Consider the following 25,636-nt stretch of genomic DNA (forward strand, 5'->3'; position numbering starts at 1 on the left):
ATTTCTCATTTCACTAATGCCTTATACATTAACAGTTATATATACCCCAAACTCCGTTTTTAATAGACAAAGATCCCATTGGGGTTGCATCAGAAAGTCATGGTATAGGCTTTAGATGGACTTGTGTGAAGATTCTCAAAGAAGATATTTGTGGATAGAAGCCAATGAAAAAAAAGAGTTTATACCAAACATTGGGCCATTTTAAGTCTCACAGTAATCTTGCATTTTAAAGTCAGTTTGTACAGCAGAATTTCACAAATTCATCTGCAGAATTGATACATATGAAACATAATTATTACACAAATATTTTAGGACAGTAAGATGGGGTAATGGTGACAGATGGTTTCAAGGTGGGGTCGGATTATATCAGGGATTGATCCACCCCCTAACTGTTTGCAGTGCTGATGGACAGGTTGACAGATGAGGTCAGGCAGGAGTCTCAGTGGATTATGATGCTTGCAGATGACATCATGATCTGTAGTGAGAGCAAGTGGAAGAGAGCCTGAGGAGCTGCTCTGGAGTGAAGAGGATTGAAAGTCAGTAGAAACAAGACAGAATATATGTGTATGAATGAGGGGGAGACAGATAGAAAGATGAGCATACAAAGGGTAGAGGTAGTGAAATTAGATGAGTTTAAATACCTGGTCTCAACCATCCAAAGCAACAGACAGTACACAAGAGAGGTGAAGAAGAGAATGTAGGCAGAGACGAGTGTCAGAGGTGATTTGTGACAGAGGAATAACAGCAAGACTGAAAGGAAATATGCACAAGATTAGCTGCTGTTGTGTGTGGTTTGGAGACAGTTACACTAACAGCAGGGCAGGAGGTGCAGCTGGAGGTGGCAGAGTTGGGTATATCAGCTCAGGTTCAGGTTGAGCAGTCTGGGGGCAAAGTTAGAGAAGCAAGACTGAGACAGTTTGGACATATGCAGTAGGGATAATGGATATGAGATGAATAGAGGAAGACCTGAGGGGAGTTTAATGGATGTAGTGAAGGAAGACATTCAGAGACTTTGTGTGAGAAAGGGAGCAACCAGAGGAGAAAATATCACTACTACCAATAGTAACATTGGTAAGTAAAAAGAAATATTGCAAAAAGCAAAATTTTAAAAGCCAATCAAAAGTTATAGTTAGTACTTTTATTGCTTCTGAATGTGCCAGTGAAGACCAGAGCGAGATAGTGAGCACGTTCATAACATGTCTGTTTCTATTCTGGGACAGGATGTTGATGTGATGCAAGTCTGATCCACTCAGGCACCAGGCTGAACTGGAACACCAACACACGTTTTATACAACAAAACGGGTGAGCAGGCTGTACTTCATAAGGAAGGTGAGATTCTTCCAAATTTGCAGTGAAATGAGATTTTCTGTCTCTAATTTGTGCTGGTGTGCTGGAGAGCAACATCAAAGCTGGCGGCACGAGGAAACTGGATAAACTGATTAGAAAAGCTGGCTCTGTGATTGGGTGGACACTTTGAAACTGTGGTGGAGAAGAGGTTATCCATCATGGCTAATCCTGACCTCCCTCTGCATCACTATAATAATAACAACAACAACAACAGTAATAATACTATTAACACAATTCTAACACTTTTAATGCAAATACGTTCTATTTATGGGTTCAAGACTTTTTGTCAGCCATGATCCAGCAGAGGGCGCAAAAGAGCACCATCTCAGACACAAAGGGAGAGAAAAGAGTCAAATTTCGGATCACTTTCTGATTCTTTGATTAATGCTGGTTTGCAGTTTTTACACTGACGGGAGTGTCAGTGATGGCAGCTGGTTGTGGACAAGAGTGGGACATGAGGCTGCTGTGCTTAAGCTACTGGGAAGATGAACATGTAAGTGGTTATAGGCCTGCAGCAAATCCCACCCACGTACACATGCACACACATTAATGCTCAGTTACTACTTCCTGTAATGTGGTTCATCACTGCTAGTGCTGGCCAAAAACAAAGAGACAAAAATGCACTGTGATACATTCAGATTACAGGGATGATGGTGGAAACCTGCTATGGAAAAGGCAGACTTTTTTGAATGATCCCCATCAAACACCGATGAAATAGGCTGAATACCTTGCAGTCCTTGCAGTGCGGGTACATTTTGAAGGAAGCTGATTGTTTTCTGTCATTTCTTATTCCGCTCCAGTGGTGGATGCTCATATTTAAGATGGCGAGAGCTTGAAATAATGAAATCAAGCTCTCGCTTGGTGCATGTATAATAAAGCTCAGAGTGAAGTCTGAGCTTCACACTGATCGAAACACTTTCTGACGTTTTTTTACTCTCTGTATGCTGTGAGAGGAGGTATCCCTGATATTGTCAACTTAGGCACAAAGGTCATGCTGTGAGCACAAAGCCCCACCTACCTGCTGCTCAGCTCTGCTGTTTACAACCACTAAGACATGTGGCTGAAAATGTCTATTTAACGTTTTGCTGCATAAGAACATTTTTTGTTACTGATGTTGTTTCTAGAAGTATTTGGTACTACTGTGGTTATGCCAACATCCACAGTGTGACTCAGCATGTGTCAGACACTCCCAAGAGCAGCTGGACGCACATGGATAAAAGTCTACATTGCACCAAACAACCATCTCTCTTAAACTATGTTGTGCGTCGGCAGCTGAGAGGCCAGCAGGAGCAGAAGGAACATGTTGTTTGTCTCTTGTCGCTGCTGACCATCAGCTGTAAAACTCGACTCAACCTTGTATCCTAGTAACCTGAGCAACACAGCCAAATAACACAACATCATCAGACCTCTGCTGACTTTCTTTCAGCAGACTCCTGCACACATCCACACACTGTGATTTTGTTTCATCTGACTGGGGCTTTAAAACCATGCACTAAAACTGTGCTTCCGCCCTACAGGGCAGTGTGCAGACTGTAGGAAACATGCGTGGTAGGAGGTGTCTTGTTGCCATGTCGACACAAACCATGCTCTTAGCAGACCGGCCTCTAGTTGCCTTGGAGACCGGCTAGAGTCTGTGGCGGTGGAATGATAGAAAAACACTTTGTTTTTTAACGGCAGATGTCATCTGATAATTACACGGCTGATCCCACGTGATGACATCATGTTCAGAATAACAGCAGTAAGGATTTGACAGCAAAATTAAAGCATTTAAAGAAAGATTTTCATTAAAGGGGACATATTCTTGGAGTCTATAAGACTCCAATTTAAAAAAAATTGTGTCTGTCTTATAGCAGGCCTTAATGTAGTTTATATTATGTTATATATTATGAAACATGGCATTTTAGTTTCCCTTCCCACTTTGTTAAGGCCAACTTTGTTCTGTTTGGCTGCTTCTTGCAAACAGAATGTTTGAGTAGCTGGTGGGCGGGGCCTAAACTGGCAACATTAGAGATGTTTTTGGTTGCTTAAATATATATTAAGATACAAATAGAGAAACTGAATATATATGTGCAGTCAATAGTTTTGTGTTAACAGTGGATCGATTTGCTTGTGTGTATTCATTGTCATAGTAACAAATTCATGAAAGGCCCAACACGGCCTGTAATTAAATACATGGACTGCATAGTCACTTTTTGTGAAACCGGCCAGTAGACTCATAAAAATCTAACGCCTGAGAACAACTTAAACATACAAAACAACATTAGTTTGCATTTTAATACTGAATTGGTTTAACTAAACCTAACCAAAGATATAGAACTATAAAGTGAAGACAGAATGAAACAAAAGAGGACAAGTGAACAATCTTTAATAAAGGACAGTATTTAAGGTTTGACTTATCCGATCACATGGTAAATGGACTGGTTCTTATATAGCGCTTTTCTACTCTTCTGAGCACTCAAAGCGCTTTATACAACTTGTGCATTCACCCATTCACACCGATTCGCACAAGCACATTTCTCTAGGTGCTTTCTAGATAACATTCACACACATTCATACTCCGATGGATGCATCGGAGAGCAATTTGGGGTTAGTATCTTGCCCAAGGATATTTGGCATGCAGATTAGGGGAAGCCAGGAATCAAACCACCAACCTTCCGATCAGTAGATGACCTGCTCTACCACCTGAGCTACAGCCACCCCACTATTGGATCACAGCATCCAATAGTGTTTAAACAATATAAAACCATGAATTCAAATCACATGTATTAGTTTGATCAGCTGCATCTTATTATTTAGTGGGAAGTGAATTCAGATGTTTGTGCTGTCAGCATTCACAATACAAAAAAGATATCCGGATGTTAAAGATAATACACATTACTCTGTTTTTGTCACCTGTCCACATTTAGTTTGTTTTTACCCACAATTGCAAATTTCCTAGCATCTCTTTTTTTGTGGTTAGCCCAGTTGCAGAGCACTGGCAGAACTAGTAAATACTTGCATGTACAGTGTGAACACATAAACTTGCCATTAACATTTTTAAGGCAATATATATATATGTAAATAAATACTAATGTTAAAAAGTATAAATCATTTATTGTTAGGTCAAATGTTTGATTGGGTCCAAATGATGACTGGTCCGTAGTCTGCCACAGCTTTGTTAGGGAGTGTGGGAATACTGAAGGCTGTGTTGGACTGCTCCTTTAAAATTTAGCACGTGTCCATCTCCATCATCTGGTGCCGTAGCTATGGTAACGACATTTTCTTGCTGTTAGCATAGGTACAGCAGTGTGAAGCCACCTGCAACGCATTTTGTCACCAACCCTGAAATTAATTATTCGAAATGCAGAAATAAATATAAATAAATAAATGTATAAAAGTGATGCATGTCAAATGAAAATTAATAGAAATTAAGGATGCATGCGTTGAGTCATACTTTTGGCATCGTTAGTCTTCCATACGCATGTGGGAATTTGAAGGGTAGGTGTGTAGCCACAGGAAAAGAGCTATGATCTAATGTGTTGCTTGTTGTCTGAGTCTTTAACGATGGTAGAAAATTTCACCATTAGATATTTCTACTTGTTTTCCACTGCATTGTTTGAGAACAAACTCACCACATTCTATCTTTGCCAGTGTACTCTGGTTCAAGCTACTGCCAAAAATAACTCCTTGTCCTCACTATTTTCTGTCTGAAACAGATCAATACAGTCAACAATCTGTCTCTTAATATGCAGTCAGTCTCACCAAACCAGTAACAATATATGGAGCAAACCTATGTGAGTCCAAATGGGATAAACGAACATTGCTTTACAAGCACGTGCATGTGAACTCATGTACTTCTGCACAATAATACATGCTGTCTGACGGGGGCTGTTGTTGGAGGAGGGAAATTCACTCCAACCTCTCACAACTCATCCATTTGTTCTGTGGTTGAGAGAGTGAGAGCAGCACACGTGCAGCCAAGCAGCCACATCAACATTAGCTTTGCTGCACCCTTGTGTATGTGGGTGTATGAAATACGATGTGTGGGAGGAAGTAGGTGGGGGGCAGCGAGCATATAAGTGAACCAGAAGTCAGGTACTGCCTCAAACTGTTGACGGTAAAGTCAGCCGCTGAAGGTAAGCTTGCCTTTGTCACTGCACTTCCTCCGTCCTAGCCCGTTGCTTTCACTTTTTTTTTTCTGTCCAACTGTGTTAGCCTCGTATCTTCCATCTGTGCTTAGGGCCTCACCGCTCATTCACTCCCGCTGATCTCTTTCTGTATAATCTATGTTTTCAACTTGTCCTCCGGAAGTCTTTGTTTGACAGTCACACACACCCAGCCAGCCCTTCTCCTTCCCTCACTCCCCTCCTCTCTGCCTCACCACTTTCAGAGTGCATCTTCTCTCTCATTTGCATTTCTTCCGCTTCCTCGTGACAAGAAACAGTTCATGTCAAAGAGCCGTGAGAGAAGATCCGATTGGAGAGGTGCTAGATGGCAGAGCAACGCGAAAGGAGCAGGTACACCGAGGATGGGCCGGTTCACTGTGAACGGCTGTTTAGACCGGATAATTATCAGTGATTGGAGTGCAAAGCGAGACGGTAAGTGACTTCTGCTTTATTGTCTTCTGCTGTTTTTTCTTCTCTCAATTGTTGCGCCTGAGTTTTGGCCTAGTTAAACACACTAAGTTCTGGTTTCTGCTGTTCTTACCTAAACACTGTGATGGCTGGCAGCACTGTCAGATATTTCCTCTTTTCAAACTTTCATTCTATAAAGTCACATCCATAACTGGAAATGACATTTTCACTTTCCACAGAAACATTTAATACGTCTTCTTTATGTCCCCATGTCGAGAGATTTTTGTGATGTTTTGTTCTTAGTGCGAGCACAGGCTGGTGTTTCAGCACAGCGCAACTTCTTCTTAAAACAAACTCACACATCTTTAACCTCTTAACAACCATTTGGTCAGTAACAACCCATCCAGGGTTATTTTGACACATCATAATAAATACGGAAATATCCAAAAATTACAAGTTGTTACTCTTCAAGTTTTAAGTCGGCTGTTGCGAGCTTTTCCACTTGGTGTTCCAGATATGAGAAAGGTGGATGCTCACTAAACCCTAACCTTTATCTCTCACTTAGACTAAGCGTGCTTATAGAATGAAAGCTGCCTTCATTTCTCTTCCTACATGAAGTTGCAGCATGTGCACCGTATTTACATAACGGTAAGGAAGTGAAAGCACATTACAGCAGGAGGGTCGAGCTCCATGAATAATGTTGTAAAAGTAAGACACACTCACTCAGCCGAATGTGAACAGAGACCAACTTTCCTCAGTTCACAGCACCAGAAAAACTCTCTGACGTGGGCGTGCTCATGCTGTACAACCAACAAAAGAACGCGTCGAGTGCCAACTGTACTTCTGTGGGTGAATTATGCAAAATCACCATCACAGCAACAGGAAATGAAATTTTCTCACTCTAATGCACAGCTCCCCTTTGATTTGATTTGATCTGATTATTGCACCAATATGACAGTCAGTCAGGACCGAACGCCGCCACATGATACTCTGAACATCAAAGGTTTGCCTTATAATTGATGCAGACTGGTGACAGAGGTAACAGCTAATGCCAGCAGACGTACTTGATTTGGAGAGATAAAAGCCCACCCCAACACACACAAAACACACACCCCACTGTGATACTACATGTGCACATTTCTCTCCATGGTTTCGACTAACATTTCCACACACACATCTTAACCTGCCACTGAAATGAAAAAGGAGAGCTTGAAATGCCTTTGCTCCCACTGTGGATATTATTGCTCATTATCACAATGATATTACTCAGAACCAAGTGTGCTTTCCTTTTTTTTTTACATTGCAAAACACATCTCCCTGGATTTTTATCTGGCAAAATCCAGACTGGATTAATTGCTGTATTAGCCATCTGTCCTGGAGAATATTGCATATCTGTCATCAGTACTGTGCTCATTTCTTGGGGCTGGTCACCAGTTAAAGAACAAAACATACTCCAAGAGTAATCACATTTTCCTCTTTAAGTGAGATGTAGCAAAATTCCTGCCCCCTTTTAATCTAACGCAAACGGAGGTCTAATGCAAACTGTTCTTATCTTACAGGTAATTAGAGACCTGCCACTGGTACATCACGACAGCAGCAGTGTTACCATGGAGACTGGCAAGCCAGGATTGGCGAGTGCTCCAGTGCACATCAGCTCCGTCACAGCGCAGGCAGAGAAAAGGATGGATGTCCAGGCTCCCCTGACGGCTGTTTACATCCACACAGTGCCTGCGCTGCCCGCGCAGCCTTACCCACAGCCGCCTGCAGCTGCTCCAGAAGCAGCCACACTCCATCTGGGCATGCCGCCGCTCTACACCAAGGAGACATTTCCCATCCTCACGCTCCATATTGCTGGCGGGTTGCAGTCTCAGCCGGGATTGAGCCTGGCAGCTGCTGCTCCTGCAGCCAAACCCAAGTCTGCAGGAAAGCACGTGTGTCCTCACTGCGGACGGGACTGCATGAAGCCCAGCGTGCTGGAGAAGCATCTGCGCTGCCACACGGGGGAGCGGCCCTACCCCTGCACCACTTGTGGAGTTTCATTTAAGACTCAGAGCAACCTCTACAAACACAGACGTACCCAGGCTCATGCACGCCTTTCACTGGAGTCAGAGCAGAGCAGCTTAGACAGCATGTCTGGCTCAAGAGAGACGTGCACTTCCAGTTTGTCTCTGGAGGAATGCGTCGAAGAGCCAGGCAGCGCAGAGAAGGACTCCTCACTATCTGCTGCTGAAAGCACCGGTCCAGCCAGTACTCCAAAGGTCTGCTCTGTGAAGACACAACGCTGTGTGCAGGAAGACAACGAGCTGAGCCTCACAGTTCAAAACTCAAAACCAAATGGAAGCGAAACGGTAATAAAGGAAAGTGAAAAGCTTCCACCGAGTAGACACCTTCCCCTTCAGAGACAAGAGGCCACGCTGTTTTCCAAACAGTGGGAAAGCTCAGTGTCAAGAGGGAAATCGCAGAGTCATGAGAGCACAGACTCGGGCTTCAGCGAGACTAGTGACCACTATCCAAGCCCTGGCAGTGTTTTGCTCGATCACAGTATGGATTCAGTCGCAGAATCCACCAAAGAGCATCTTGAAGAACCCGCCAGCAGGCGCACACCTACAGAATCAGATCACGGCAGACAGGAGTCCAAAGACTCTGCCAGGGAGCAGGAGCAGAAGGCCCTAGAGGAGCGCATATCTAAGCTGATATCAGATAATACAGCTGTTGTGGAGGACAAACAGCTGGAGAATGTGAGGCCACGGAAGACCGTTTTATCAAAGCAGGGAAGCATCGACCTTCCCATGCCGTACACGTACAAGGATTCGTTTCACTTTGACATGAAATTAGGTCAGACTCAGAATATTTTGTCACAAAGAAACAAGAAGCCGGGGATTTACAGCTCTGTGCCCACTCAGCGCTCCTCCACCATGGACCATGCCCCCTTGACTCGCAGCAATTCCCTCCCCTTCAGCGTCACCCTCCTGCAGCCCGAGAGAAGCAGCCCAACCTCCTCCAATCAGAGGGATTATGTAACGCTAGTCCGAAGGGGAAGCTCTGGCCAGATCAACCCAACAGGTTTCGCGATCAAGCCTGCGAACCAGCAATCATCCACCCACCGCCCACTGGTCCGGCAGACTGCCGTAGACTGCAACCACGCAACAGACGGTCTCATCAGGAATTCATCTGTGGAGGAGGCGTGGAGCAGCAGCCTCAGTTGTGACGGGGATGGCGGTGACATTTGTGGAGAACCGAGCAACAGAAAGTTCCGGAGGAAGAAAGCGCAGAAGTTCGCCTACAACAAGTGGTACATGTACGGGGGTGGAACATTTAAAAAGCTATACAATGCTGAGAAAAGTAGCGATAACGGTGCTATCAAAGGCAGGAAATGTTCAGCAAACCCCGAGCACGAGCTTGTTCAGGGTCTGCAGAAAAGGGCACCGCTGGCAGTAACGACAACAGGTTCGACAAGCAACGGTACCACAGTTGGCGCTCCTGCCAATCTCGCCTTTGTCCCTGCTGTGGATTTTAATCTACAAACTAACTCGCTTAATTCATCATGCCTCGCTCTCAAAGCTCCACTCAGGAGGAATCTGTCTTTGTCAGTGCTGCCATTACCTTCTATCGGCTCACTGGTTAGTCACAAAACAGACTGTGTGAACAGACCAGACGCTGGGAGACTGATGGCCGAAGACAACAAACATAGTGTTTCCACATCGCAGCTGTGCGGAGCCCATGTTCCTTCAGACAGGAAAAAGCTGAGAACTGATGACAAAATAATTTGCCCTCTGCAGATGGAGACTGACCCAAACACAATGCTTGCTCATCCCACACCCTCTGTCACTCAGCAGGAAGCGAGCCTCACTTACATCAATCTTAACAACAATCCACAACATACTCCGCTCAAAGGGCCTCTGTTCAAGTCGGGCATAATCAATGCAAACACAACCTCTGTTAGCACCTCGACTGCTTCTAGTCCCCCTGCTGCAAAGAACAGCTTCCTGCCCAAGTACCAACTCAAGTTACCCAATGTTGCTGAACCTGATTTAACTTTTTCACCACAAGTTGTGGATAAACCACCAGGAACTGAAGCCCACACTTTCACCTCAGTTCTGTCATCTCCTCACATCGAGCGCAGCGTGACCTCGGTCACAACGAGTGTAAAGAACTGCAAAGACCCCACAGCTTCACAGCTGGGGCTAACTCGTGATCTTAAGAAGACGAATGCTTTCAGCTCCGCGCAGGACCAGCTCGTCTCAACAGTTTGTCATGCTGCAACATCACGACTCAGTCAGAATTTGCCAGGTAGCGTAGCTGTAGTGCACAAACAATTTGCAGCAACCACAATAACCACAAGCTGCCTGCAAGATTATCAGGCAGGATTATGCAGCACTTTGATCCAGCCTTCGAAATGCACGACGTCTGCACAGCAACCCAGACCTGTTGCACCTGCTGTTGCTGCACTTACCGTAACCACAGCGAGCAGTCAGACATCTGCCACTGCCGTTAAAGCTGCGTCATATGATCAGTCTAACCCTCCGCTCTCTCACATACAACTCTCGGCACAATCAAACCTGCTGAATCCTGTTAGCGTACCACACGTTAGCACAAACACCCCAGTGGTGCCTTGTCACATTGTACCGTTTGACCAGGTACAGCCAGCTGCTCAGAACGTGTTCCATGTGCACACAGCAGACCTCCAGATCTGCCTCCAGATCATATCTGATGAGCAGTTGGCCCTCATCGAACCCCAGATAGAGCGTCTATCGGGTACCAGTGTCTCCCAGAGACAGGACGCCGAAGGTGGGACCTTAGAAGGTGTCCAAAGCAAAACTCTGGGCTTTTTTGCTGCTGAAAGCAACAGTGAGGCAAAAGAGAGTGCACAACCCAGACAACAAATGGACAAAAATGAGTCTTTCCCTGCACTTACCACTGAGAGAATAATGACTTCTGTGCCTTTGCAATTTGGGAAAGCAGAGCCAAGTTCCCACCTGGCTCAGCAAAGCGCTTCCACTCAGGCTGCAGCATCAGCTGAATCGCTCCCTCCGCCACTACACCCACACAAAAACAGTCATGTAAACATGGTCACAGAGACTCAGAGCACTGCGGGTGATGTAATGTCAACTCCTGCTCCGCTTGGAGGTGTAAAGTCAGGAAGAAGACAAACGTCAGTGGAGGAACAGGCTCTCTCTCTGCACCGCTGTGCTGAGGAGCAGGTTTTGCTGGATCGGAGGGTCAGCCAAGGTGCAACCGTCTTGCAAGCTCTCTCTGGCCAACACAAGCCCAGCAGGAGCTCTCCCTGTTCCAGCGCAGAAAATCAGAATAACTTGAAAAGTGAACTGCTGTGCAAAGAAGGCCAACATAAGCTTAATAATCAGGGCGACTCATCTAATGTCAGCATAATGAAAACTAAGGGCGAAGCCTCCGAATACAAAGGCAGCAGGTTAGAAAGTGGAGAGCGCTGCAGCCATTCTCCCTCTCCTGCATGCTCTGATAAAGACTCCGGGTCGGTCTCTTCACTTTCTGTCAATAAAAGCAAAGCTGTGGGACAGCCAAACCCACAAGCATCCATCTACTGCAGTAATCAAGCGGAGCCCACAATATCTGAGCTTTTGAATCCATCCCAAGATACAAACATGGGATGTGACAGAGTCGGATCTGTAGGTGATTCCAAATTTTTATTGGACATCACCCCTCATGGATCACAGGATGCAATCAGCTCATGCCACTCAGAAAAAAGACCGACTCACTTTGCTTCAGCGTCCTCGAACATCCAGGTGGACAGATGCAAAGACAACACATCTGTGTGTGCAAGTATTCAGAGCCAGACAGCAGGTACAATTTACTATTTAAATGTATTACGTAACATATATGTTATTATTGCTTCCTACAGTGCAGTTTAAGAATATGACATCAGTTTTGGCTCCGCACTGCAGCACAGTGGATTTAAATACAACATGGAATGAGAAACGAGTGCCTGCTGTCCCCAACCTGCACCTGTCCCCATCTCTTTAAAGTCAACTTAAAGTAATGTGCTGACACTGACATGTCAGTCAATATTAAATTCAAAATATAGGTTAGCTGACAGACATACACTCAGTAAATGATAAACATCTAGCATTAAGATACAGTATAACTAGTATGTTTTATCTGACAGTCATATTTAATTAAGATTCTGTTAAAATATTCCACTTCCTTCTGTTATGTATAGATCTACATAGTCTTAAACTGACAAATTGTTTTAAAACAAGGTGAACTGAAATACAAATACTAGAAAATATGCATGCTTTATTGCAGTTTTTGCATTTTTTCTTTTTCAACACTAGGTGGCACTAAAGATTCACAGATTTGCCATATGGAGCTCTCATCTGTGCTCGCACAATTACCCAAACCTACAACTTACTGCAAATCAAATGTTTAGGCGAGCACTGATTTGAATTGTAGGGAAAACAGTCCAGTGGAGTTTCATCTGGAAATGTTTCTGTGGCAGAGCACGATGTGGCTTCAGTTTTTGATCATCTTTGTCCTTTTCCGCTGTGACGTGTGAGCTGTTCTCAGGCTTTCATGCAGAACTCGTGTGTGTCCCACAGTGTTTGAAAGTGTCATTTGATCACCATCGCAGCATGGATCGCATACTTTCCCGCTTTTTAAATGAAAGGACTGAGGGATTTCAGACAGCTACAGGGTTAAAGGTCACCCCAGAGAGCAGAGGATAAACAGAATGCCTGCCACTCACTAACCTCCAGCTACTGCCCCCTGGGTATAGGGGTTTGTACCTGTCCTGTATCGCTGACACAGAGGTTCAGACACATGGCAGCTGTCTGCATCTGTTTACCGCTAATATGATTTTCCTGTAGTTTGTTATCATCTCTACCAGGCTAGTGGCACTGATAGAAAAGCTAGCTGTGCACCACAGAGCTTGCCAGATTAAAAACATTTTCATTTCAATTGTAGTCATATCCTCAAATGCATGTAACAGATGTGCACATTTATCTGTGTGTGGCACAAGAATGGGCACGCCCACTGGAAAAATATCTTTTTATCGCCCAGTGAATTCTTGTTTTATTGCTTTTACTTAGCTGGAATAAACAGCTTTGGTTTCCACATTTATGCTTCTTCTCACATCATAAAATCTCAGGTGCCCTTATGAACCAGCTTTCACTTGCTGTAACCCTTCCTCTTCCCCTTCATGTTGAACAGGGACCTCTTTATGTTCACCTGGTTTTATATAACTTGTTTTTTAATAAAAAATCTGTTGTGTGGCTGATTAGCATGCAGCCAGAACAGTATCTGCAAATTAGGTTCCTGCTGACCTGTCGAAGAAGAATGTTTGAGGATGTTTTGTTGTGCATTTGTTGTGTAGCATAAGTAAAAGGGAACAAATCGTTCCAAGCAGTATCCCATTCAAACTTTATCCTGATGTAACTCAGGCTGTAGCAGGCTCATGTTGTTATCCTCCAAAATTCTTGCCTCTTTATAAGTATAAAATCCCACTGTTGTTTACTGCCTCACCACTGCAGACACATACTTTGTCTAACCGACCCATCTGAAGCCTCATGTGTGCTCCAGATAAACCAGAAGGAAGATCAGGGTAAAAGCTTCTTTCAATAACCAGCATGAATAATATGAAGAATTACAGTGAACGAAATCTGCTTCAGTGTTCATGTGTGGCTGACTACTGCTTGAAAAACATGCAGATTGACTGATAAGCAGTAAAACTGTGGATTCAGTTCCTAAAGAAAACAACTGATTTTTCATTTGTTTTTCTTCCTGGAGGGCTTATGGAGGGAGCCTCCCTGGCGAGGTGTGGAGCCCAGAAGGAGCTGCAGATGCAGGAACGTGTAAGGACTCCCGGGCAGCCAGACAGCACAGACTGGAAGCAGAAGCAGAGCCAAGGGGCTGAAGAGAAAAACCACCAATGCCTGGGAGAGCGAGGTGACAGTGGGGTGACGGGAGAGGAGGAGAACAGAGGAATCAAAGCAGACAAAGCTCCAGGACTGTGGGGGAAGGCCGGGTCAGACTGCAGATCCACAGCTGTATCAAAGGCAGAGGTGAGAGAGAGTGCATCTAATCAGGATCCGTGTTTACTATACAGCTCTTTTTTTTTCATGTGGTCTTAGTGTTTACAACACACATGCTGATTTACAAGAACAATTACAACACAACAAAAGCAAAGCCTCAGAGCCGCTTAACCTCCAACATCCAAGTTTTATATAAAATTTACAGTTTTCCGAAAATGAAGCGCTAATAGCAAAATGCATGAGAGGTTATTGAAATGTACCGTACGCTTCTAAAAAACGTACCTGATGACCTGCATTTTGGGAACTGAATGTTTAAGAGTTAACATATAAAAGACTTGTGTCTGCAAAGGAAATAAAAACTCTATCAAAGTCAAACTCAGAAGAATTTGAATGTTTAGACTTCTAAAGTTGAGTCAGTTTTATTGGATTAGTTAATTAATTCAAGCTCTTAGGAAAAAAGCCAGGCTGGAAAACAGACAAATGAAAAACATCCAAACAGAAAAAGAAAAACATAAAAGTATAAAACCACGTAACACAAGACAGAGAGAGGAAGCAGGACGTTACAGTTAGAGGTCGTAAACAGCACAACTATCACTAAGCTTTCTCTCCAGCCGTCACCAGCATGCACGATGAGTTAGGAAAATAAGATGACAAGGATCAAATCAGAATTTAACAGTCCTGGAGTTGACCCCACTGTGTTCTCTCTAATTTGCACTTTGCTGCAAGGTTATTAAGCTCTTAACATCTCTCATTTCAAATGTAGAGTCAGGTTTTAGAGACCCTCAGTCTGTTTGGAAAACCCGGCTGAAAAATCTGGAATTGCAGAAATTCCAAAACAAATCATCAGACTTAATTTAAATGCAGAGTCTTATTCTTCAAACATGTCCTGTTTAACACGTGGCTAAAACAAAAGCCTAATGCTAGATCAGTTGAGGTAAGAGGTTAACTAAACGTACCCCCAGGAGCTCATCTCTCTGGCTTTAGCTACACTGGTTTTAGACAGAATAATGAAAACACCATGACTTGGACTATTAGTCTCATTACATTCGTCTATGCAAAACTCTTATAGGGTAGGTACTAGGGGTGGGGGGAAAAATCGATACTATGTAGTATTGTGATATTTTGTTTGCTAATAATGTATGGATACAGGGACAGCAGAAATTGATATTTTGTTACAAAAAGGTTTTTGTGCTCTGACTTCAGAGCATGTTGATCCTTTTTCTGAGCAAGAATCCTGACATTCCTTCACTGTCCAAATGTGTTTAACTTTTTTATGGCAGCAATAAACATGAGTTTACTTATTTTAATTTAAGACATGTTTTATTTTAATTAAGTTTTTTAACTTAATTTAACTTTATTTAACTTTAATTTAACTTTTTTATTTAATGTAAAATTATATTTTGTTTTAATTTACTTTCAAATTCTTCAGTTGCTGAAGGGGCTGCATAGTTTTCATAAACTGCATAGTTCAGAATAGCTGTAATTGTACCAGATGGTTGATTCAGTTAAGTTGGACTAGACTGTAATACAAACCGTTCAGTTTGTCAACAATAAAACTGAAATGAGAGAAAGACTGAGTGTGAGACTTTGATATTAGAGAAAATGAATATTGATAAAGTTTACCTTTATGTACAGAATCTGAATATCGCAAAATATTTTTAAAAATTGCAATAATATCGTATCGTGCGTTAAGTATTGTGATAATATCGTATCAAGGGATGTATGGTGATTCCCACCTCTAGTAGGTACAATATTGATAAATCATAGCATTGATAATGATATAATCAGTTGATCATACCTGTTCTATCGCCAGCTCAGCCACTGTAGAGCTGCTTCTAAATCCATCAGCTGCTGAGGCTGCACTTCTAGCAAATCCAGCATGTCCAAATTAACACTGTCAGATTTGATTTCAACACTATTAAAGTGTCTATATGGGTCCACACCAGAGAGTGTTAATTTAACTCTTTTTGGAGAGTTGGTACGTTAACTCTGATTCAGTGTTAAACACCAAATCTGTCTGGAGTTGATAATTTAACACTTACTAATGCTAACTAGGTGTTAAGAGTTTATATATTAACTCTCAAAGAGTATTTTAGTTTAACTACATAAGAGTTATCTTCTAATTAATTCTAAAAAGCGGGAATTTTACTGTTCTGAACTTCTAGAAATTTCTTTTGGAAATAAACATTTACTAAAAAGACGCAATGGTTTTTGAAAAACATTTATTCTGAACTGTGCACCACAATTTCAAAACATTTTCTGAAAGATGTAACAGTGTACATGTTCTCACTTTCATTAGAATTTTGTTTATCAAAAGGTCTGACATAGGTGAGCTGGTAAATGCAAATAACAGCATTCTCATCACTTATTTCTATATACATATGCATGTCCTTCATTCATCACTTTGTGGAACTTCAACGCACTTCTGCTCTCCCCCATATTCCATCTTCTCAAGCATATCCTATGTGGAGATTGAATAAAAATTAGTTGACACTAATTAATGGCACAAATCAATTGCAGCACAGTAAAAAAAGGAATCCTTTTTGAGCCATTACTTGTGTAAAGTATTTTCCCAAAAGATAAGGACACAGGCAACAGGTAATACTGAACTAAATGTAAAACCTCAACCTTTTTCATTTTTACCTAAACCGTGTGCACAAAACTCTGGAGGGATCTAAATGCTAACGTAGAACCCAGTCAGGACGTCTGCTACTGCTGTTTGCTCATTTTTTTTATAGGAGATCGTTTTCAGGCTTCAAGTAGCACCATTATACCAACATTTCACATCCTAGACTGTGTCTGTATTTGACCAAAAATTTGACTGAAAATTCACATGCAAGCTTTTTTTCAAGGCTGTGGTATTTGCCGTAAACAATACCTTTCAGCTAGCTAAAACAGAATATTATGCTATCAGCGAGCAACATGGCTAATGCCTTTCACACAGCTTTGTCTCAACTCCAAAGAGCCACAGAAGTAAAAGCTAATAATAATAATTGAAACAATCTTTGAAAAAATTACTTACCAAGCATGGCAAACAACTCAAAGATGTAGAGCAAAATGTTCTGAAACGGCTTCACTTCAGCTAGATTGGAGCCTATGGTGCTGGGGGCGGAGTCTGTGAATTTACTCTAATAGTGTCATAGCTCCTGTAGGAGTTCAGAGCTAAGAGGTCAAGAGTTAATGTTTCCATTGTAACACCTCCAGATTTGACATAGAAACACTCATTTTTAACACTCGATTTTAACTTCTATCATTTTACACCTCAGAGTTACGTTAAAAGAATGTGACTCTACTTAGAGTAAAATTAACTCTACTTTTGCAAGAAGACTACTAACACCAAAACATTTAACACTTTTGAATTTGCTGTACACTAGCCTTGTTACTTCCTCAGACAGGGGCAGTGGTTAAAGGCTCATGGAGCTGGCTTCTCTAATATTTCAAGATGGGCTGTTTTAAAATGTGTTGTTGTATCACTGCTTTTCTGTGTGAGGATAAATGATGATTATGATGAAGAAGACCATGTAAGGAATGTTGTCACTGACATAATCGAAATAGGATGTTTTTAGTTTATAAGATTGACATAAACACATGTGCAGTAACGCGTTACTGTAATGTTTTTCAAGTAACGAGTAAAGTAAGGGGTTACTATTGCAAAAAAAGTAATTCGATTACTGTTACTTTCCCATAAGCACGCTGCGTTACTAAACCGTGATTTTGTTGGTGAGAGTGTCTCATGACAATGACGTACGAGCGTGCGACGTCCGTGGCAGCAACAGACGTGTGCAGATCAACAATGGATAATATGGAGTGCAGGAGAGAGTACGACCGTGCAGCGTTTAAAGCTTGGAAGTACTCACATTACTTTGAGTTTGAGTCTGTAAAAAGTGCCAAAAACATCAGTGTCCGCTGTTCACTCTGCGTGGGAAGAAAACTTCTTTCTACAGTGAAAAATTAAACTTTAAATCTGAGCGAGCTCTGAGCACGCTGCCACGGGAATGTGACATTCACAGAGAAACCCCCGGATCCTCCCACTGACATGAACGCTGTGGCACCGGGCAAACCTCCACCCGCCCCACTCCTGCTAAACAGGTGACAACAGATTTAAGAGCGACAGGACTCAGTGCTGCTGAATCTTTGATTTTATTTATTTTTTGCTGTATTTTGCTTGCATCTATTTGAAAGAGTGTAAACACAAAACTTTATTTTATTTTATAAGCTGGAATCTGCAGGAAATAGGTTTAAATGTTAAAGAATTTCTTCTTGCATATAATTAAATTTTTTGTTGATGCAATGTGCATGAAGTTAAAAGATTAAAACTAATAAAACAAGTTTCATTTGATTCAATTTTATATGATGGATTACGCAGAAAAAATAGAATTGGGCTGAAAGATCTGTTGCTTTATTACTTATTCAGGTTGTGCATCAAGTTTTTAAAAAGTAACTAAGTAATTACTTGCTTTTGAAAATAAGTAATCCGTAAAGTAACGGAATTACTTTTTGGAGAAGTAACCAGTATTTAGTAACTAATTACTTTTTTCGAGTAACTTCACTAACAGTGCTCCTATTTGTGTGACCTCATTATTTAATGTTTAATACGACAGTTCAGCGTTGTTATATATATGTGAGTAATCTGCAAAGGCAAACAGCCACATTGACTCAGACACATGAACAAAGCTTGTTCTTGTTCTGTACCAAACATTATTTTGGATACTTATTTATTTACTTATTATTGCTGTATTCTTATTTTACCAAAGAGCGTGAGGTAGGTGATTCTTCCTCTGCTGTTTGAATATAAACCCTCTCAAAACAAAGTCACCACGCAAATCTACACACTAAAAACACTCACACTGTGCACAATCCTTTCCAATCCAGCAGTCTTTTGCAATACTTTGTACCATTTTAATTTATTCTGTATCTACTAAAGTTTGCCACAAATCCCTGGTGCAATAAGGCCGTCCTTATTTGGGCATCATATAAAAGCAGGTTTGAGGCACACTGGGTTGTTACATCACATGATTGTTTTTCATTTTTTAACACATTTACCAACAAAAGCACAACAGCCAAGCCAGAATTTGTGTTCTTTCATTCTTATGAAATATTTGCAGCACCATAAATATAAAACCTCCCAAGATGTGTCGCAACACAGAAGAGAGTGGTGCAAGAAAAAAAGTTTTTTAAATATACTGAACAAAAAAGTGTATACTACCAAGCCACACACAGGGGCAAATAACTTGTGAGAATTTATGGGGCATTTGCACTTGAAGCAACAGCAATAAATTCAATTCCACAGTATGTTAATACTAGGCAGCTGACAGCAATTACAAGAGTTTTTTATGGCAGTAATACTTCTTCTGGATTTCAAACTTAGAGTCTTATTATAAAGAAGAGTGTTTGTCACAACAGTTCTCTATCGAATTCAATAGTATTTAGAGTTGAGTCAAATCAACCTTTATGCAAAATGTCAACGAGATCCACCATTTTCATTCAATTAAGTTTCAGTTCAAATGTATTTGTACAGGGTCGAATCACAGCGACAGTCATCTCACTTCACATTCCTTGACTATGTAAAAAGCAATGCACGGTATTCCTTAGCAATTAGGTTGTTCACTCCTCATTTGTATTAAGTTGGCTCCAGGCAATACAATTACAAATCAAAGTGTGTTGGTATCAGTGAATGTTGAGTGCAGTAATGTTGATACAGATGTTCCAGAAAGTGTTACAGCTGCATGTCCAGCATGTGGTGCAAAGTAGGGGTGGGTTTTAATAATCGATTCATCGATTAAAATCGATTCTGGCTTGGATAACGTGAAATCGATTCATTAAAATCCTGAATCGGTTTTTTAATATAAATGTATTTTGCCCGAAATTCCAGAATCTCAGGTGAAACGTCACAAAATTTCAACAACCACCAAACATTTAAAACAGTAAATGAGAGCAGGAACACAGCTTCTGCACAAAGAGGTAAACACAAAGCGCGGACCTGTATATCAGAATCAGTGAGATGTCGCCTTTCTCACCCGACGGCACGGACGCGGTCGGGGCTGAAAGCCGACAGCTCGCTGATTCTGATGTTTCGGCGGGTCGCGCTTTGTGTTTACGTCCATTTTGCACTGATTCTAAAGCTGTTAGTTTGATGTCTCTCCAAACAATATTGACCGAACCAGCAGCAAAAGAAGATCCAAACTACACTTCACATAAACATCGTCATGAATTCACTCTGACTTTTACTGTTTTGCTTCCACCACACTTCATGCACAGCTCTCTCTCTCTCTCTCTGTGTACTTCATGAACAGTTTCCTGTCTATCCCCGAAATCTGTTTTCTGCATTATTTGCTTGCTTGTTACGCACATGTTTACATTATTTACAGCGCTGTCGGCCAATGTTTTTTTTTCTTTTACTTACTTCCGAAAAGAAAACCTAATTTCTTCCATTCAATAGGCTTCTGAATAAATTTAAACTTTTTAAAATTATACAAAAATGCAAAACGCTTAGCTGTGTCTCTAATAAAACCGCTGTAAATTCAGAGGTAATGTTCATAAGTTGATTAATGGTTTTCTTTCGTTTTTGATGTACTGCAGAATATTTTTATAAAATCCCAGAACAGGAAAATCGCCTTCATGTTTTTCTGTGTTTTATTTTCAGCTACTTTGACACAAAGGCCTCTGCTGTGACGCTCACACCTTTGATAAAGTCTCGAAAGTGTCAGCTTCCTTTTTATAGATACAAAAATATGTAAATGCACTGATCTGAATTATAATATTTCTGACTGAGGCAAAATTTCCCCGAATTGAATCGAATCGAATTGAATCGAATCGAATCGAATCAAATCGTGGATCGAATCGATTCTAGAAATCAGTGACGATGCCCAGCCCTAGTGCAAAGGGTGTTGGGGATTTATGAATTATCAGTGTCGTCTTTTGGCTAGCTTATTATTCCAGCTAGATATCTGATGACCAGGAGGGTGTATGTATTGATGGCTTCTCAGCATCTCCCTTGCCTTCTGGAGGAATTTGGCTGTGGCTGCCCTTTTTGCATGTTTGCCATGGTCTAAGGAGCTTGGAAAGAAAAGCATCTGGAATTCTTTAAGTTTCCTACAAGACATTTCACCTTGAATCTGAAAAGCTTCTTCCCTATGGGAGTGTCCCCAAGTGAACCCATTGTGAAACCTAGCCCAACATGTGACTTACTGAGGTCAAATAGCCCAGGATGTGAGTGGGTGCTAAGGCGCCTGGTGGTAAGATAGGGAGTCCATGACCCCCTTAGGGGCTTAAATCTGGGACTCTCCACCAATTGCTCTTAGAACTGAAGAAGCTTCTCGGATGAGACGTGAAACGTCTTCAAGGAAACTTGAAGAAGTCCAGGCACTTCTCTTTCCAAGCTCCTTAGACTATGATGACCTGGATGACTGAGAACCTTCACAGACATGTAAGCTGTGCAGTATTTGGGTAATCCAGAAAGATAATGAGAGGGTTCAGTGGTTATAAAATGATTCCATTGTTTTGATGGTATAGTGGTAATAACACTCCTCATATTTTTTTTCATTAAAAGGAAGAAGATCAAACGGTCAAGAATGATTCCTTTAAAAACCCTTGGCCACCCGAGGAACACCTTCAGCATGTTTCCCAGACGCACTCAGGAATGTCTGAATACCCCCAACTGAGCTGTCAGCAAGCGTCGAATACATCGAGTAATCTCAACATACCTGCGTGCAGCATTCAGGCTGCCCTTTTCACTTCTCCAAAACTCCCTCTGGAAATTAACCACTCGTATCACTCGCAACACAACTGGGAAAGCGGTGTCACTCATAACCAACCAACACAGGTCTTACCTGAATTCAATTCAAGTCGACATATCAGTGCAGGAGCTCAGTTATCACAAACACAACATTTTTTTTCAAGAACTGAGCCCACTATTCAACAAACTTTCTCAGTCCCAGACCAAAAGCAAACCAGCGTCAGTCTGACCATTCAACCAGGAAATAGCACTGCAGGTAACAGCAGCACGGCAATAAGCAGCTGTAAGAAGTTCAACTTAACAGGTCACCAAAACTCTAATGTTGGGACATTACCCTCCACACACGCCGATCAAGTTTCTCAAGCCTGTAGAGTTGCTACTGCAGCTAGAGGAGACATCCAACCATCAAAGATGTATCACGATACTGGGTCTCCATGCAAGCCTTTTCTATACTCTGAACCTGACGAGAAGCATGACACTACAGCCAGTGACTCTGGAAGAGCTGACATTACCAGCAAATATCATTCTTTTTACTTGGCCGGCCCACTTCATGGCTACCAGTCTGCTGAGTGTCTGAACAGTGGAGTGAGGCCTGTGCAGAGCTGCCAGGAGTATACAGAAGACACGAGCAGCAGTGACGATGAAGGAAAGCTTATCATTGAACTTTAACAGACAGTAGAGCATACATGCAGTCTATTATTTTCATTTTATTTGCTGTAGATATTTATTCAGAGGTTAAGTTGCTCAGGAGGCAGAAGTAATGTCAGTGACTGGATTACCTCAGTGGCAGAGCTTAATTTAATTAAAAGTCACGATATTTCAATATGAGGCCATACATTAAGGTAAAGTAATGCTACAGTCCTGTAATTTTGTACCACTCTCTTAATTTGACGGAACAGGAAGTTCAATCACAGTATCTAGCATATGGCGCAATAGAGCAGATTTGTTTTTAGCTTTGTTGTCACTTTATGAATACAGAGTAACAACTGAGATAGTCATCATTGATTCATGTGAAAACACTGACAGTCTAGAATAACTGGAGTTCTTCCTCCTCTTTCCCACTCTGCCAACAGCAGAACACATGTAGGGACACGCTTGCAAGCCTACAATGCCATTAATAGGCCTCCAGGCTTGTTTGGAAATCTTACGGTTGATATAAAAGTAGGGGAGTGTTCAAACACAACAAACAAGACGAAGCTTCAAACTCTCTTCTTCACAGTAAGGCTTTCTTTTTGCACAGAGAGTGAACTCTGAGCTTCTGGCTTTTCCAGCACTGGTTCATTAACAGCTCATAGTTTACCTCAAACAAACCTGAGGTGCAGGTCATACTATAAGAGGTTATTCATTAGACTTGCATGAATTGGTCCTTAATGTGTTTTGTTGCCTCAGCTTCAAACCCTCCACATAGGAATCCCCAAAGTGTCCATTGCACTCATGTTCACTCGTATGACAATTATTTTCCTCACCTCAGACAGGTGAGCTATTAGAAACACTTTTTACAGTTAAATCAGCTCTTTTGTAGCATCTGCCTTCAGTTTGAGCTCCTGAGCTCTGTCATAGCTGCTGGAACATTTTTTCAAGCTCAGTGAAAGTCTGACCTGTTTAAAGTCCAAAAATATTTCCTTAGTATTTGGAACTGTCAATACACAACCTTGCATTTTCTTAACCACTTATCTGGTTCCTGATGGTGGGAAACTGGAGTCTGTGTGAGTTGTGATAGGCCAAGAGGTAGGGTAATCCGTGGAAAGGTCATCAGGCTATCACAGGAATAACACACAGAGACCAGCATTCACATCCACACCTACAGCCAATTCAGAATTACCAGTTAACCTAAGGTGCACGTCTTTGGCCTGTCAGAGGAAGCCAGAGTAACCACGAAAGCAAACTCCACATAGAAAGGCACCAGCTGGCCAGTGGATTTAATCCAGGGCCTTCTTGTTGTGAGGCAACATTGTTAACCACTGCACCATTGTGTGACAATTATGACAATTGTTACATCATTGTTGTGCACGTGATGTTTTTTACAGAAAGACAAATTAGTAGCAATAACAAGAAATTTTCTGATACAAGAAGTTGCTGTAGGTGGATACATTAATAACTAAAAATGCTTTTGCAAACAACATTAATCATTTATTAAGTTGCAAGACTTCAAACCCAGGCTTAAGTACACCAAAACACCAAAGCTAATCCATCGGCTATTTAAAAGGCGCGTTCATTAAAATGACCAAAACCATTTTGTCTGCCTCTCGGGGTACACTGTACCAGTACAGTTGAACCTAGCGCTGTCATTGCTAATGCCACTCGATAGTTGAAAGTAGGGATGCACCAATACCGATACCGGTATCGGGTATCGGCCTCGATACCGCATTTTCTAAAGTACTCGTTAAAAGTCCCCCGATACCGAGGACCGATACCACGGTCTGAGACCTGTCTATGTTTGAGCGGCATGTAAGGGGTTAATCACAGGCGCCGAGCACGAACTCCCTGACTATCTCACCGCTCACCAATGGGCTCTTATGGAGACGCCTGTTGTCATCCTCGCCCCCTTTGAGGAACTAACTAAAAAAGTGAGCAGCTATGACGCACTAGCCTCTGATGTCATCCCAGCTGTGACTGTGCTAGTGAGACCTCTAAACAGAGAAACAGACGAACAAATTTAAAATTAAATTTTGTTTTTTTATAATTATTTATTCTGTAATATGTTGCATACAACATGCTTTTCATTTTAAATAAATGTTCTTAATTCCAAACTAGTCCCTTGTTTGTTTGTTTGTTGTTTGTTAAATTATAGGACTAAAGCTGTTACCTACAGTGGGGCAAAAAAGTATTTAGTCAGCCACCGATTGTGCAAGTTCCCCCACTTAAAATGATGACAGAGGTCAGTAATTTGCACCAGAGGTACACTTTATACAGATGATGAGGTCAAACAGGTGCCATTCATACAGGTAACGAGTGGGGGACAGAAAAGCTTCTTACAGAAGACGTTACAGGTCTGTGAGAGCCAGGGATTTTCCTTGTTTGAGGTGACCAAATACTTATTTTCCACCCTGATTTACGAATAAATTCTTTACAAATCCTACCATGTGAATTCATGGATTTTTTTTTCACATTCTGTCTCTCACAGTTGAAGTGTACCTCTGGTGCAAATTACTGACCTCTGTCATCATTTTAAGTGGGGGAACTTGCACAATCGGTGGCTGACTAAATACTTTTTTGCCCCACTGTACAAATTTAAATCATGTTTTTATTAAGTACTCGGTATCGGCGAGTACTGAAATGCAAGTACTCGTACTCGTTTCCAAAAAAGTGGTATCGGTGCATCCCTAGTTGAAAGTTATCAATTATCACTCAGTTTGCTTAACCCAGCCACTGAGTTTTCTTCTGCCTCTGAGAAATGTTGTTCTGCTCTCTCACACATGCACATGTACACAGACACACAAACAAACTTTGCCATAATTAGTGTCTACCTTCCCATAATGACTCTCTCTGATAAATTGCACTTTGTAACTTTCCCAGACAACACCTGCTTGTGTGAATCATGTACACATGCTGCCAAGTATCTATTAAGTTGATCTCTGCTGTCAATCAGCTCACCCAGGTAAAACAGACACTGGCTGCAGGGCCGTGACCCTTTTCCTAGTCTGGGTTTTGTAATGAGTCAGCATCTACAATAAGGCACCTGGGACAGGAAGTGTGCATGTGTGTAACATTTTTGTAGATAAATCTGCACTCGGCTGTACGCTGACTCGCTTGTCACTCGTCAGCCCGTTAATAATAAAAAACCCCTTTTGCACCTGACGGAGGGAACATTGTGTTCAGTTGTGTTTCCTGTTTGGTTTGACACAAAGGAAAGCAATCCTTGTTTGTGTTTCAAGCAGATTTCTCAATCTGTTTTCATTTTCTAATTTTATATTCTTGTTTCATCTCCAATTGTTTGCATATTGTTTGATGATTTCAATTATTTGAAAAAAGTAAAGGAAACTTGACCCCAAATA

General features: G+C 41.7%; 1 protein-coding gene across 5 annotated transcripts; it reads left to right on the plus strand.

Annotated features, from left to right (window-relative positions):
* The first annotated feature begins 4,735 nt into the window (after positions 1–4,735).
* On the plus strand, positions 4,736–25,636 carry LOC146519202 (uncharacterized). Of its 5 annotated transcripts, none has more exons than XM_085161046.1 (4): positions 4,736–5,462; positions 5,717–11,720; positions 13,662–13,936; positions 21,456–25,636. In XM_085161046.1, exons 2-4 carry the CDS (start codon positions 7,436–7,438, stop codon positions 22,308–22,310), a joined length of 5,415 nt encoding a protein of 1,804 aa, XP_085017172.1. In that variant the 5' UTR covers positions 4,736–5,462; positions 5,717–7,435; the 3' UTR covers positions 22,311–25,636. The 5 variants fall into 5 exon arrangements, 4 of the variants coding, with proteins under 4 accessions (XP_085017172.1, XP_085017173.1, XP_085017175.1 ...); XM_085161047.1 differs by having other exon boundaries at positions 5,765–11,720; XM_085161049.1 differs by having other exon boundaries at positions 4,737–5,462; positions 7,460–11,720.

This window comes from Neolamprologus multifasciatus, chromosome 5 (genome assembly GCF_963576455.1).
Source record: "Neolamprologus multifasciatus chromosome 5, fNeoMul1.2, whole genome shotgun sequence".
Taxonomy (NCBI): domain Eukaryota; kingdom Metazoa; phylum Chordata; class Actinopteri; order Cichliformes; family Cichlidae; genus Neolamprologus; species Neolamprologus multifasciatus.

Excerpts from the sequence above, each read along its gene's own strand:
- LOC146519202 (XM_085161046.1), top strand. The coding sequence starts at position 7,436 with ATGCAAACTGTTCTTATCTTACAGGTAATTAGAGACCTGCCACTGGTA. Across the intron at positions 11,721-13,661 it reads TATTCAGAGCCAGACAGCAG|GGCTTATGGAGGGAGCCTCC; the intron begins GTACAATTTACT and ends TTCTTCCTGGAG. Across the intron at positions 13,937-21,455 it reads CAGCTGTATCAAAGGCAGAG|GAAGAAGATCAAACGGTCAA; the intron begins GTGAGAGAGAGT and ends TTTCATTAAAAG.